The sequence below is a fragment of the Notechis scutatus genome, chromosome 1 (genome assembly GCF_049901735.1).
Source record: "Notechis scutatus isolate UNSWTSFEM ecotype Mainland chromosome 1, rNotScu1.2, whole genome shotgun sequence".
Lineage (NCBI taxonomy): Eukaryota > Metazoa > Chordata > Lepidosauria > Squamata > Elapidae > Notechis > Notechis scutatus.
In genome coordinates this window covers 322,678,087-322,692,987 of record NC_142009.1, presented here as the reverse complement: position 1 = coordinate 322,692,987, position 14,901 = coordinate 322,678,087, and the positions used below count along the sequence as shown (strand labels likewise).

At 41.5% G+C, this 14,901-nt stretch overlaps 1 protein-coding gene across 22 annotated transcripts in view; it reads left to right on the top strand.

Annotated features, from left to right (window-relative positions):
* Positions 1 to 14,901, top strand: part of EPS15L1 (epidermal growth factor receptor pathway substrate 15 like 1) — a 51,285-nt gene that overhangs the window by 3,265 nt on the left and 33,119 nt on the right. For 11 of the 22 annotated variants that reach the window (XM_026670915.2, XM_026670916.2, XM_026670917.2 and 8 more), the window contains 12 exons: positions 1,734 to 1,775; positions 3,569 to 3,658; positions 5,559 to 5,606; positions 5,930 to 6,025; positions 6,231 to 6,287; positions 7,129 to 7,254; positions 7,801 to 7,860; positions 8,199 to 8,435; positions 9,253 to 9,410; positions 9,630 to 9,786; positions 11,449 to 11,534; positions 13,083 to 13,155. In XM_026670915.2, coding sequence (XP_026526700.2) covers positions 1,734 to 1,775; positions 3,569 to 3,658; positions 5,559 to 5,606; positions 5,930 to 6,025; positions 6,231 to 6,287; positions 7,129 to 7,254; positions 7,801 to 7,860; positions 8,199 to 8,435; positions 9,253 to 9,410; positions 9,630 to 9,786; positions 11,449 to 11,534; positions 13,083 to 13,155 — 1,230 coding nt within the window. Of the gene's footprint in view, positions 1 to 1,733; positions 1,776 to 3,568; positions 3,659 to 5,558; positions 5,607 to 5,929; positions 6,026 to 6,230; positions 6,288 to 7,128; positions 7,255 to 7,800; positions 7,861 to 8,172; positions 8,436 to 9,252; positions 9,411 to 9,629; positions 9,787 to 10,791; positions 10,855 to 11,448; positions 11,535 to 13,082; positions 13,156 to 14,901 lie in introns of those variants that run through there. The other 11 variants (XR_015746923.1, XM_087952509.1, XM_087952515.1 and 8 more) reach the window with 2 other exon arrangements.

Here is a 14,901-nt window from a genome sequence, read left to right as displayed (position 1 = left end):
TTATTTTACCCATTGGAGGATGAAGGAATCGTAAAGACAGCTGCATAGCTCTTCATGACTACCTTACACACTGTGAGTTCTGTTTGCCTTTCAGACAGTAAAGAAGAATAAAAGAAAGGCATTCAAATTAAGCCTGAATTGGGGTTCTTGAAAGTTTCTAGAAGGACATATCTGGATACAACCCCCATTATCACGAATAATTGGTCAGGCTATCTGAAGCTGATTAGAACAGAACTCAAAAATAGATAGATGGTTTCTAGAAGGGAGGCATATATGTATATAGGTAGTCTTCGACATACAACCATTCGTTTAGTGATCGTTCAAAGTGAAGTGGCACTGAATAAAGTGACTTATGACTGTTTTTCACACTTACGACCATTGCAGCATCCCTGTGGTCACATAATCAAAATTCAGACACTTGGCAACTACTCATATTTATGACAGTTGCAACGTCCCAGGGTCATATGATCAGGTTTTCTTGCGGCTTTCTGATAAGCAAAATCAACGGAGAAGCCAGATTCACTTAACAACAGTGTTATTAACTTAACAACTGCAGTGAACTCACTTAACAACTGAGGGAAGAAAAGTGGTAAAATGGGGCAAAACTCGCCTAACAGTTGTCTTGCTTAGCATTGGAAATGTTGGGCTCAATTATGACCATTAGTCAAGGACTACCTGAAGTTAGGTACCAACCAACCAACCAATTGTGCAGAAAACAGAAGTAAAACTTATTCATTGTATGGGGATGGGGATGTCTGTAACTTAGCAATGTCAGAATGAGGTGAAATTCTGTGGCAATTTTACACTTTACCTGAACTTTTGATAATGGTATTCTAGCACTGTATATTGAGGACAAGAGAGAATGGAACTTCTGTGTTCTCCCTCTCTTGTTTCCATGACATTCTGTTCCCATGCGGAGTTTCAGGGCTTACTCCTGATCTTGTGGAAAAAAAATGTTGTTAGTTCAGTCACTAAATGATGGCTTCTTAATGCTTTGTTGTCTCATTCCATCTTTGTTAAGCTCAACCAGGGTGACTGTCTTTTTCCCCCCTTTCATTATAAATTAACTTGAATTAAATAAGAAGAATGTGCAGTAACTGATTTTTTTTTTAACGTTATCTCTATCATCCACTGCTGAACGTACAAATGCAGCTTTCTCAGAGAAAGCCAAATATTGCCTTTGGGTGTTATTTAGACTGAACTCAAACTAGAGAGCAGTGGGAAGTCCTTTATAACAACCGAACTGTCCTTGAGTCTGTTTAAAGAAAGAAATGTTTGTGCATTGATAATTCTTTGGAGGGCAAGTGAATGATATGTTATTGCGGTCAGAAAAGGAGAAGCTGAGGTGGTAGGCAGCATCTTTTGGCCTTGTGTTCCAGCTGGCTACAAATGATCTGATGCGATTCCTATGCATGTCCTTTTAACTTTATTCATATAGTCTCCCTTGTACTAAGCCATTTCTTCAGAAAAAAATGGTGGTGGGACATTTTTAGAAGGTCCCAATCAGAAACAGAGCAGGGGTCCGGAACTGGGCTGTGGAAGAGACGGGAGAGCACGCATGCATCCTCAGTTGCATGAGCAGGAGGCGTTGTCCGCTGTTTGCATGGAATTATCCCCTTCCCCCACCCACAGTCTGCAAAGCCAGAGAGCTTGGGGGACTCTGCAATACAATGGGTAGGCCTGGCTGTGTGTGAGGATAACTTTCACCTTGCATTTCTCCCTTTTTTTTCTAGCTCTCCGCCAGTAACCCTATGTATGAGACATATTACAAGCAGGCAAGTGTGCTACATTTCTCCTTTTCTCATCTCCCTTGAAATCCTGCCTTTTTTCCTTATCTATTGGCTAATATGGGCACCCAGCATATGTGTTTTTGTAGACATTGTGCTGGTCTATTAGAAAGTGAATACAAAATTTACAAGTTCATTTAGTATTACAGAAGCCAGAATTGATTTATGTATTATTATTATGTCAATTTATATAGCTGCCTGTCTCAAATTCATGAGCCGGGTGCCTATTTGTAGCTTGTAAGATTTTTCTTGCACCCCTTGAATATTCTTGTGAGGGAACCTGGCTAATAAAACTCTTTTAAAATGAAATAAGGATCATGGTTTGCTCTATTTAAATTAATCCCCAAAAGAAACCAAGAACAAGCTGTATGCTAAACTAATAGGATTCTCTAGTAAACAAAGCAAGAATAATATACATAAATATGCTGCTGATGCATTTTGGATACTAGAATTGTAATGAATTATATCTTCATGTCATGTGAGATAGAATGTAATAGCATGCAATGCTCATGCTTTGATGAACCCCTGTCAATAGGTCACAAAGGATAAATTAAAAAGTTGCTTGAATTTACACAGGCATAGATGAAATTGTTCAAAAGATGACCAAATTACCTGTAAACCTTCTTCCTTGATTCACTGTGGTGGGAAAACATATGTACGGTAATAGTTTACCTATTTTAATCAATTATAGGTCTGGTCTTCCAGTACTATATAAGAACATTTACCCTATACACAAGATATCCATAACTTTTGATATATCACTTAGGACAGGGTGTTCAATTTTTTTGGCTAATGGATGCATTTGGAATTTTGAGGCGTGTTCTGGGGTCTGCCATAATTCACAAAATGGCTTCCCGGGAGGCATTGTGAGCCCCACTGAGCCTGTGGATTGGAACATGTAGGGCACGAAGGAGGAGGTCCTTTACAGAGTCTCCTCCTATGTTGAGAACTCAACTCTAGAACACGTAGACCTGGCCTTGTTAACTTCAGATCAAAATGTAGCAACAATAAGGCAAGCTCAGACCCTACAAATTAGCATTTCTACTTCCATATTTTATTTTCAGCAAAATTCGTACTTTAATCCAACATGTTGAGAAATCTTGTATTACCTGCATTTTCAAATCGAAAGAAATTTACTTCAGTTTCAAACTCAGTGTAAACAACTCAGAAAGCATATAAAGCTTTGTCAGCAGAGATATTACAACTTTTGGCACCAAGCCAGAGTTATTGCAATTTATAAAGAAACCAGATTGAATGCCAAACTTTTGCATTAAAGAAATAAGATTAGGAGATTTACATCATGTCAACAAAGATCTATGTTGTACTCGGCATTATGATGTTGTTAATATCATCAGAATTTTTAATCGTCCAAAATAATGAGGCTAAAAGCTAAATTGAAAAGAATAGTGGATAAAAGCACCCTTAAGAAGTATCTTAACACATTTTTGAAGAAGTTATAGCAGGGGTGTCAAACTCCCAGCTCACGGGCCAGATGCATTATGTGCTGTGCCCCCCCCCTCCCCGGTTTAGCGAAGGGGAAAAAAGCCCCAATACATCATGTGACGCTGTGAGTTTGACACCACTGGGTTATAGTGAGAGCAGAACAAGCCAACAGAAGCCTAATTTCAGTGGGAAATAGGAGGTAGAGTTTGATTATTTATTTAAAACATTTATATAGCAGCCCCCATCTTATGAGTTGGCCCATAGTGAGGAAGTGAGATAAAAGTGGCTTGTTCCTTTCCTTTTTGGGGTTTGTTGAAGAGTTAATATTTTCTTTGCAGGTGGATCCAGCTTGCACTGGTAGAGTTGGATCCAGTGATGCTGCTCTGTTTCTCAAAAAGTCTGGTCTTGCCGATGCTATCCTCGGGAAAGTAAGTCAGGCATCTTCTCTGTTCTAATGCCAGAGAAAAATGCATGTTAGGGAAACCAGTTGCAAATGTACATTATTCAGAGACAATCTCATGATTGCCTGAATCCCTGAAGAAACCTCATGCTGTTTTTCTGGCTTTGACAGCTGCTTTCAGATAAAACAAATGTAAGAAGATGAGAGAGAAAGGTCGGTTGGAAAGGTCTTGACTCTCCTCTCTACGGTGACTCTAGAATCACCTTATAGGGGAGATGGGCAGCATAAAAAATTAATCATAAATAAATCATAAATACTATTTACCAGTGTTTCTCAACCTTAGTAGCTTGAAGATATGTGGACTTCAGCTCCCAGAATTCCCCAGCCAGCTAAGCTGGCTGGGGAATTCTGGGGCTGGAAGTCCACACAACTTCAACTTCCCATGTTTGAGAAACAGTGCTTGCTATTATTTATTATTAAACACTGAATTTCTCCCTGTCATGTGTGAGTCATTGTGATTCATCAATTTATAAGCTATTTTTTGTCTTTAAATACCGTATTTGCCAGCGTATAAGATGACTTTTTGCCCTGAAAAACATGCCTCCAATTGGGGGTCGTCTTATATGCCGGGTTGTCTTATACGCCGGCAAATAGTAATTAGGAAGCACTGCGGCTGCCGCAGCTTGAGGCACTTTGCGCACCGTGGAAGCGAATCCCGTGAAGCCGAAAGGAGCAGCCAGCCTTCTCCCAGCTCCCAAGGAAGCGAGGCTCGGACCGCCCGAGCTCCGCTAAGGTATCCGGCTGGGGCTGTCAGGAGTTGTTACCGCTGGCGCGGCTCAGGCGGCTCCAGTCCGCATTGCCTCGGGAAGGAAAGGCAAAACCAGGAGCCGCTGCTGCCATTGCAAGCGCCGCCGCGGCTCCTGGTTTGCCTTTCCCTTCCCGAGGCAACGCGGGACTGGAGCCGCGGAGCCGCGCCAGCGGTAACAACTCCTGACAGCCCCAGCCGGATACCTCAGCGGAGCCCGGGCGGTGCGAGCCTCGTTTCCTTGGGAGCTGGGAGAAGGCTGGCTGCTCCTTTCGGCTTCACGGGATTCGTTTCCACGGTGCAAAAAGTGCCTCAAAAAAAAAAAAAAGCAAAAGTGGAAGGCGTGCGGAAGAGGGGCGAGTATATAACAAACTATATTTTGAGTGGAAATGTTGGGGGTCGTCTTATACGCTGGGTCGTCTTATACGCCAGCATATACGGTATATATCTGGAATGATACTAGCAAATATAAAGGCTTTAAAAATGATCTGAAATATATTAGAAAGATAAAGGCATGAAAAATTCTTCTGTATGTGCTACTACTGGATGCTTGATGGGCTGTAAGGTAAAGGTTCCCCTCGCACATGCGTGCTAATCGTCTCTGGCTCTAGGGGGCGGTGCTCATCTCTGTTACAAAGCTGAAGAGCCAGCGCTGTCCGAAGATGTCTCTGTGGTCATGTGGCCGGCATGACTAAATGTCGAAGGCGCACAGAACGCTGCTACCTTCCCCTCAAAGTGGTCCCTATTTTTCTATTTGCACTTTTACATGCTTTTGAACTGCTAGGTTGGCAAAAGCCGGCACAAGTAACAGGAGCTCACTCCGTTACGCGGCATTAGGGATTCGAACTGCCAGCCTTTCTGATCGACAAGCTCAGCGTCTTAGCCACTGAGCCACTGCATCCCTTTTTTGATGGGCTCTAGATCTCATTAATTTCAATCTGTGAATTATGATTGTGGCTGTATATAAGAAAAATGGCAAGAGAAAATAATAGAACATTGGATGCAGCACTTCCTGTCTCTAGGAGGAGCAGATTTGAAGAAGCAGATTACTTTCTATCTCTATTTTGAAAGGGTTTTTGCTTTAAATTGAATGATGTCAGCATATAATTTTGTATATTCATAGATATGGGATTTAGCAGATCCAGAGGGCAAAGGATTTCTGGATAAACAGGTATGTGAGTACATCAGTTTTGAGATAAAGCCTCCTCCATCTGTTGAAACTTCTCCTTTGAAGTAGCTAAACTAAAGAATCTGGGTTGAAACTAGGGCTTCCTCTCCAGTGCGAATGTCTGTTTGAAAGAGCGGAAGACACAATTAGGTCTAGTTCTGCCTGAATATCGAGACAATGCTGTTACTGAATGTCCACCAGTCTGGTGAGAGAGCTAGACAGTCTATTGAAGAATGTTCTTTTTCATGAAAATAAAGGTAGACATTGGGCTTGTGAACAGAGGGCCTTTTTTCCCCTCATTCTCCATGCTTTTCTGTCTCATTCAGGGATTCTTCATTGCGCTGCGGCTGGTTGCCTGTGCCCAGAGTGGCCACGATGTCATTCTCAGCAACTTACATTTGACGTTACCTCCTCCAAAATTTGTAAGTTTTTTAATATTGCCTTGAAAAGGGCTGTTTTTGACAGAAACATAAGTGGTGCCTGACAGATACAGAATTAAGAGTTTTTGGTTTCCTAAATGTGGCTGATAAACTTTATGACTTGAGGCTTGGCTGCCTCAGTTAAGTATTTCTATATTTCAAAGAAAACCATAGGAAGTGCTTTGATGTATTTTATTTGTTGTTATAGCACGACAATACAAGCCCCCTGCTGCTGGCTTCCACAGATGCTCACTGGGCTGTCAGAGTAAGTATTCAAGAGAAAAGTATGAGTTGGCCTCACTGGTCCAGTAAGGAGACCCTTTTCTTAATTAAGCTTTTAAACTTTGTGCCCCAATTGAACTCTATTTTTTTTAATTAATCTGAATGATTAATCCCTGTTTCGTGTAAATTACTGTAAGCAGCATGAAGCTGAATTTACTATTTTCCTAGTGCAACATTTACCAGGGAATGTATATGCAACATTTAGAAAACCTTGACAATAATTTAAGGGAACTTACAAACATTCTTTATAGTTACTCCTCATTTAGTAACTGCCTCATTTAACAACTATTTACAGTTACACTGAAAAAACACCTTTGCGACCAGTCCTTCCATTTGCGACCTTTGCAGGTCTGTAAAGCATGGGGAAGCTGAAATAAGATCATAAGCACAGTCACAGTTTCACTTAGCAACCACTTTGCTTAATGACCAAGTTGCTGGTCCCAGTTGGGGTTGTTAAATGAGGATCACCTGTAGCATTATTTCTTTGATGTTTCCAGGTGAGACTTTTAACTATGCAGTCCCCCTGCTTTCTTTGCAAAATTTTACAGGGAGTCCAGGCAATATTATCTTCCATTTGAAACTATCTTGTGTTTTCCTCCTGCTTCTTTCACGTTTTTCTCCTTCCACAAAGGATTCATGGTGGAAGAAAAGACAGTTATATGGCATAATTTTTGATTAATAGCCTCTAATACTTGCCCATACAAGAGCATTACTTAATATGGAAATAGAAAACCGAATTCAAGGCAGTAATGTTTTGCAATCTTTGGAAAACAACATCTTACACCTCAGCATAAACCAATTTTAGTCTGTTCCTTCTTAACTAGGTGGAAGAGAGGGCCAAGTTTGATGGCATTTTTGAAAGCCTTTTACCAGTCAATGGTTTACTTTCGGGAGACAAAGTGAAGCCAGTATTGATGAACTCCAAACTACCTCTTGATGTCTTGGGAAGGGTAAGCAAAATTCTACCCTTTTTTTTCATCTACGTAATCTGAGTGCATTCCTCTGGCCTTCCGATGCTTTCAATTGAAGCAAATATTTGTACCGGGGTACACAAAACTGGACCCTACCCAGAATTTCAAGCAATCTGGGCTCTTAAAGTTCAGTTTCGATTTATTTATCTTGCTGCCTTTAAAAAAATGAGGGAGCTGAGAAACGATCAGCTGAAAGAGTTGTATTCAAAATCAGATTGCTCAAATATTAGTCTTCCTCACTCTTTTGCATGTGCGTTTGAAATCTACTTATCGTGCCTCTTGCCTTATGTTTTGCTTCTAATCAGTTATTGAAGTTTTTAAATTGTTAATTAGATTACGGTCAGCTAATTATTAGACTTGCTTATTTGGGGGGGGGGTACAAAAACAATTAACCAGCTGAATAAAAAATCTGGGGTTATCCACGACAAACCATAATGAAATGTCTTTTTTTTAAAAGAACATTCCTTTAACTACTTTTCTGATACATCCTTTTTCCCCCTTACCTTTGTGCCCATATGATTATAGGTGTGGGATCTCAGTGATATTGATAAAGATGGGCACCTTGACAGAGATGAGTTTGCCGTGGTAAGTTCCCTCTGCTTGCTTTTGTCATGTAACCAAAGGGGGTTCCTGAGTGCCTCACTCTCCAGGTCAGGGACAGGGTTATGTCCCAAGCCAACATTTGCATAGAAGAGGCTGATCACAGTAGGAACCCACAATATCAAACTCCTTGGTTAGTTTTCCTTTTCCCAGGGTTCTATCCACCTCTGTTAGTCCAGCCTCCCTCCCTCCAGCCCTTGCCTGACCTGCTCTCTCATGCTTGGCACTACCTCTCCGCCATCTTCCCTTCCTCCTCCTCCTTCTCCTCCTCTTCCTCCTCCTTGTTGCCCTCTGCAGACGTCTTTTCCCTCTGGGCCTTGCAGGCGATGCACCTGGTCTACCGTGCCCTTGAGAAGGAACCCGTCCCTTCTGTGTTGCCCCCATCTCTTGTTCCACCTTCCAAGCGGAAGAAAGTGCCAATCTTTCCTGGGGCAGTGCCAGTTCTTCCAGCCAGTCCTCCCCCCAAAGACAGTTTGCGGTCCACTCCGTCACACGGCAGCGTCAACAGCCTCAACAGCACAGGAAGTTTATCCCCCAAACACAGCCTGAAGCAAACACAGGTAGGTGTAGCCTCTGGCAGATGATGCGAGCATATTGTGCAAAGGTGAGCCTTCCCCCCCCCTCTTTTTTTTTTTTTAAAAAATTGGAATATGTATGTGTAGAAAGGATTGTGTCTAGGTCTAGGAGATCTCTATATTTGTGGCATGTAAGTATAATAGATCTGACTAGAAGTTCAGTATTGATTTCCGTACTTAATGTAACATTTGTGCCAAATTTGATCCTATTCAGTATTCTACTTCAGAAATGACTATTTGGTTATCTGGAAAAACTCCAAATAGTGGACAAAACTCTTCTTTCATAGAATTCCCCAACAAAAGCAATGAGAAGCAAATTATGTCCTTTGAACAGAGCGCCTCCACAAGTGATTGGTAGATTGACCATAACTTGAGATCTTTCTAAGGATGCCACTTGCAACTAGCCTATCTGGTTTTAAATGCTGTTCTTTTTAACTCAGTGTAACTTAGTAGAAACTTCTTAGGAGGGAGCTGAGCTTGACATGCTGCCAAATTGCTCATGATGGATGATTTCTGGGATTGTACAGTGAAGAAGTCTCTTCTCAGGACCTTTATCCTGAATAATTGAAACCAAAGTAGGTTAAAACTATAAGCTTAATTTTTAGATAAACTTGTATTTGTGCAGACTGAAGAATACTGGGGAAACTGGAAGGAGTAGTGATGTACAGCCAACAATGGGACAAGTTTTCTGCCCAAGTAACTTTGGAGAAAATTGGCAGTGGGATGTTTTGTCTAGGATGTAACTTATATAACACTTTCATCTGCAAAATCAGTGAATTAAGAGGCTCTATTCTTAATTCAGCCATCTGCAAACTGGGTGGTGCCCTTGACTGACAAGATTCGCTATGATGAAATATTTCTGAAGACAGATTTGGACCTGGATGGCTTTGTGAGCGGCCAGGAAGTGAAGGATATTTTCATGCACTCGGGGCTTTCCCAGAACCTCCTAGCACATATATGGTATGAATTTTCCTTCTCCTCTCTCTCTTTTAATCATACGAGATGACGTTTTCCAATCAAAAGTACTGTGTAAAATTGTCCTTTTTATTCGTTTATGGAAAGTACAGGCATTGCTCTTAATGCCACAGATGCTGTCTTGAGATTGAATAAGCTGTGGAATCAGCTGAAAACTTCTGAGATACGTCTATGGAAGCAGTCTGTTATTTATTTTTCTGGCAGGGCATTGGCTGATACAAGGCAAATGGGAAAGCTCAACAAAGATCAGTTTGCACTCGCCATGTACCTCATTCAGCAGAAGGTCAGCAAAGGCATTGACCCACCACAGGTGCTGCTCCCAGATATGATCCCTCCTTCCGAAAGGACCACTCCTGTCCAGGTGAACTGATAGCATAGACATCTATTCTGACACTCTCATAAGGACCTTGCTTGCCTTTTCCTTTGGCAACTGATATGCTGCAGGAGGGAAAAGTTCTTGAACCTATTTACTGTTAAATGATTTTGTCTTCCTGCTGCCAAAAACATGAGACCATATTTGGAGCAAGAAAGGTAGCCCTGTTTGCTCCTGATGTTTTTGTTTTGAATCTGTATACTGCTAAAGCTCTTGGGTCTGTTTGTTTGTAACCTTCAAATGGGGAGATTTGGAAAATATAGGGCAGCAACTGTTGAACCAAAGTAACCCAAATGGCTTAATATACAGAATGCCCAGTCTCCTGTAGGGGTAAAAATTTAGGAAAGTTGTGACCTCCACACCTTCTGACTACACTTCCCAGAAACCTATAGGTGGTGTGGTCGAAGGCAAGATGGGAAGGGTTTATCCTTACCTCTTTCCCTCCTCCCTTTGGCCTTGTGCCCAATCAGCTGGCAGCAAGGCTCGATGAGTGGCCAGCCATTGACTACTTTGGAAACGAGGCCAATATTTGTAAATGTCTTAATGGCTGGGTCCTTTGAGGGAAGGATGGGTGACTCGGATTCAATTTTCCTTGTGCTCTATTTGTTTCCCACCCCCTCAGAAAAGTGGCAAGGAGTTCTGCAGGTCAGCCGAGGAGGAGGCAGTGGCAGCTTCACCAGGCTGTCCTGAGGGGAAGGAAAATGGCACAAGCCTATATTATGTGTAGAAAGAAGAATGGGTTGCCTAGTATGCATATAAAGATGTCCGAAGGCCAGTGCCAGGTTTCAGCAGTTGAAAAGATGGCTCTCGCGGACTGCTGTCCCTAAATCACCATGGCTCGGATGCAGTGAATTCACCTTCTTGCTTGTCCCTGCTCCTGTTCTCTTGTTTCCTCCTCTTTCCTATGGTTCTGTGGAAGACTGTGCAAGTCCTCTTGTTTCACTTTCCCCAGAATTGCCTGAGCTCCTGCCCCCCTGTCCTTTTTTCCTCTAGACTCTCTCAGGCTACTTGGCCTCTGTAGGAACTGAGATCTCGACACTCACAGAAATGCGTCGTGTGAGTAAACGGGGCACTCTGAAGAACGCAGCCCCTCCCCATCAAACCTCAGGTGGCACTTGCTTTGTCCATGCAAAACACCTTTTTTCCCCCCACCTACGCAGCTTTGTGGAGCTTCCCCCACATGACGCGGAGGGTAGGGGTGGGGGGTGGCTGATGAAAAAGGAGGAATTCTGCTGTTCCTGAGTCATCTGAAATGATTCCTAATAGCAGCTCAAAATAGATAAAAGTGGATCTTGATTCAGACGTGTGTTTTTTTGCCGGCATCCTTTGTGTGAGGTTTTGCTTTTTTTTTCCTTTCAAAGCTGTTTCATCCTTGTCTGGTCAGACTTTTTTTTTTTTTTGCTATTTCTGCTGCTTGAAAATTTGATTTTCTGCAAGACGGTTCACCAGCTGGGTATTTGCATAATTTAAGGGTTGCTGTATCCCATTCCACATGCCAGTGGCTGGAGTTGTGTATCTGTAGAATGGAAATGCAAGAGACCTGCCATATGCTTGAATGAAAAGTACTAAATGTCCGAAATGAATGGGCTCGTGAGGCTGGGTGTGACATGGGATTTGGCTGCTTCAATGGGACTGTTTACTTTCTAACAGGACAGTTCCAGTTCTGTTGGATCAGGGGAATTCACTGGCGTGAAAGAACTGGATGATATCAGCCAAGAGATTGCACAGCTACAAAGGTAAAACAAATACATTTGGCTGTGACCGAGAACTGGGGATGAGAGAGTTGTCTCTTTAGACAATCTCATGATTTGCAAAGTTTATTTTAATACAATCTATTGTGTAGCAGTTTTAATATGCGAAGTCTGATGTAGCCTGTAAATTAATGGTTACATGTGATGTTCTGTAACCAACAGCCTCAAAAGGTGGATCAGAGCAGGAAATCAACTCCACAGAAAAGCTAAAACTACTTTTATTGAGTTGGGCTATAATAATTGGAATCTTGCAGGTCTGATTGTACTGAAGCTCCTTCCCCTTCTTACACTCCAGTGAAGGAGGGAGGCGTCTTCTTGAGCCATTTCCAAATGGTATTTTTTTCCATGCTCAGTTAAAAAAAAATCCAGAAAATCCAGTATTTTGATTCAGCCCCTCTTGTTTAGACAATAGTACCTGCATATCTCCATCAAAGGTTTCTTCCTTACTCTCTAGAATAGCCTCGTTATTGACCTTTTCTTCTATAGAATCATTGGTGGGATTCAATATTTTTTACTACTGGTTCTGTGGGCGTGACTTGGTGGGCGTAGCAGGGGAAGGATACTGTAAAATCTCTAGTCAAGAGGTGTGGCATTTGCTGGTTCTCCGAACTATTCAAAATTTCCACTACCGATTCTCCAGAACTGGTCAGAATCTGCTGAATTCCACCTCTGTATAGAATGCTGTGTTTTAAAAATCCAACTAAATTCCATAAACAAAATAAAACTGCCATTAATGCAACTGCAAAGTACAGGTGGACCTCAGCTCATAACCACAATTGAGCCCAAAATTTCTGTTGCTTACTGAGACATTTGTTAACGTGAGTTTTGTCCCATTTTATAATGCTTTAGTTTTAGCTGCAGAAGATGGCCTTTTCTGAGAATTATTTTGATTCCTAAGAATGAATTTGTGCTTTGGTAAGCTGAGATTCTTTAGGTGTTCTAGAAAACAAGTTTTGCATTGCTAGAAATGCTCATGGTTGTAGGAATAGAAAAACTTACTTCTTAGCAATATAACTAGAATCACAACTTCCTCTTTGAAACTTGTTTGGAGAGGTGGTGCTTTGTTGTCATGATTCAAGGACCCAAATTTGTTGCAACAGGTAACTAAAGTCAGTGTTAATTGTATATTTGTGAGAGTGTCATTTTCTAATTAGAACTAAAACATCAATGATATCATTTTTTCCATGGTTTCAATATTCAGATTTAGTTGGAAGGATTTTTACCTGAGTTATTTAATGCATATCTCAGTTTGTAATTATTTTTTTTCTTCCAGCCAGTCAGTGTTAACAAGCCCATATAGCTATAGCATTTAGACGTACATACCACTTCACAAGGTTTTACAGCCCTCTCTAAGTGGTTTAGAATCAGCATATTGTCCCCAACAATCTGGATCCTCATTTTTCTGACCTTGGAAAGATAGAAGACTGAATCAACCTTCAGCCACAGCCCATGGTTTTGGGATTCCTGGGCTAGATGAAGAAAATCAAACATGTCTGGCATGATTTTTTATTTTTTATTTTGTTTACACTGTAGAGAGAAATATTCTCTGGAACAAGACATCCGAGAAAGAGAAGGAGCTATCCGGCAGAAAACCAATGAAGTTCAGGTAATGCTATGAATGGCTGTGTCTATATGTCCATCTGTCTTAAGATAACTAAAAGTTCAAAAGTTATAAGACCAACTAAATCCTCTACCAAGAAAAATAATTTTCTTCAAAAAAAAAAAAAACCCCAATTTTTTTTTCTCCAAGGGCTTGGGGATGGATTAAAAGAGATTTTCCCTTCTTTCTCTCTTCTCCCTTACGTATTTTTGAGGGAAAAAATGAAGAATATAAGATTTTATTTGTTTAATAATCCCTTCTCTAGAATCCAACTAGTTATCCTGATATCTATCGAGCCTTGTCTTTTCTCCCATTGTGAGGTGACTGCAATGTTTTAGCACTGGCCATGGAAAAGATTTTGTTGGAATTGGTGGGGAATAAACTCTTGATATCCTGGGTTTTGATCTCCTTTTTAAAAAAAAGTTCTATCAGTGATCCAATCAAGCATGGCTCCCAAAATGATAAATGACAGATAGTCCTTAGTCTTTATAACACACATGGAAGAGGGATTTTTGGTTTGTTTAACACATGTATATGTTTATGCATTTTCCCAAGGACAAACTAGCTAGACAGATTCATTCCATAAGACAGGCACCATGACAGAGAAGGCACATTTTCTGGGTGACACACTTTCCTTAATCGAAGCTAGAGCAAGGCCATTGTGTCAGGTTTACTGGGATAGACTGAAACAGTGAAGCATAAGCACTACTGCAGGTAACAGGCTTCTCCTGCTATGTAGGCCTTTAAAGATAATAAGCAGCAGTTGGCTTACATTCAATAGCCCAGTGAGATACAGTGCAGTTCAGGTAGCAGCAATATTGTGTGGACGCGTCATGATGTACCCAATACCGGCACAAAGATAGCACACCAACTCTGCTGAGTATTAGATCAGGTGAAGCCTGAATGTTCTTCAAGGGTAGCCCCACGTAGAGCATGTTACAATAATCCAATTTGGAGTGACTAAGATAATGAGAGGCATGATCAATGCCTCCTGGTCTAGGAATGGCTGTAACTGGCAAACCAGATATAACCGGACAAAGTCCTCTTGCCACAGCCACCATTTGCTTCTTGAGTAGAAACCACAAGTCCAAGAGAACCCCCAGAGGGCACACCAACCCTGCCTGAAAGAGTGTTACCACATCCAGAATTAATCACTACATACAAGAGACCCTAAGCCTACAGCCACTCAGTTTTACCAGGATTGAACGAAAGATGGTTCTTCCCCATCCAGACTTCACAGCCTCCAAGCACTGAGAAAGAACATCAGTAGCATCCTTTGGACATCCTAAGGCGGAAATGTATAATTGAGTTTTGTAGCATGCTGATGATACTTAAATCCGTGACCCCCAACATCGATTGTACCTCTGAACAAAGAGAAAACCTATCAAAGAGCTGTCTGCTCCACTTGCAGCCTCTTCAGCCCATCTAAAGGGATTTCATGATCAATGGCACTGAAAGCTACTGAAAGATCAAGGAGATACACTGCCCACATCCCAGGCCAATGAGAGGTCGCTTACATATGCAATCAGTGCCTTCCTGATGCTAATCTCATCCTGAAACCCAACTGCAACAGATTCACATAATTTGTTTCCTCCTGAGCCCTTCAGTGTTTCAGCCTTACTACTACTTTCTCAGCAACTTTCCCCAACTTTTCCTCATTAGTGTCTGATACAAGTTTTTAGTCCTTCAGCCCCTTTTTATTCTTCCAGGAGGCAGAAATAATTCTTAGCTTTGATGTAGTTCTTTTTTCCC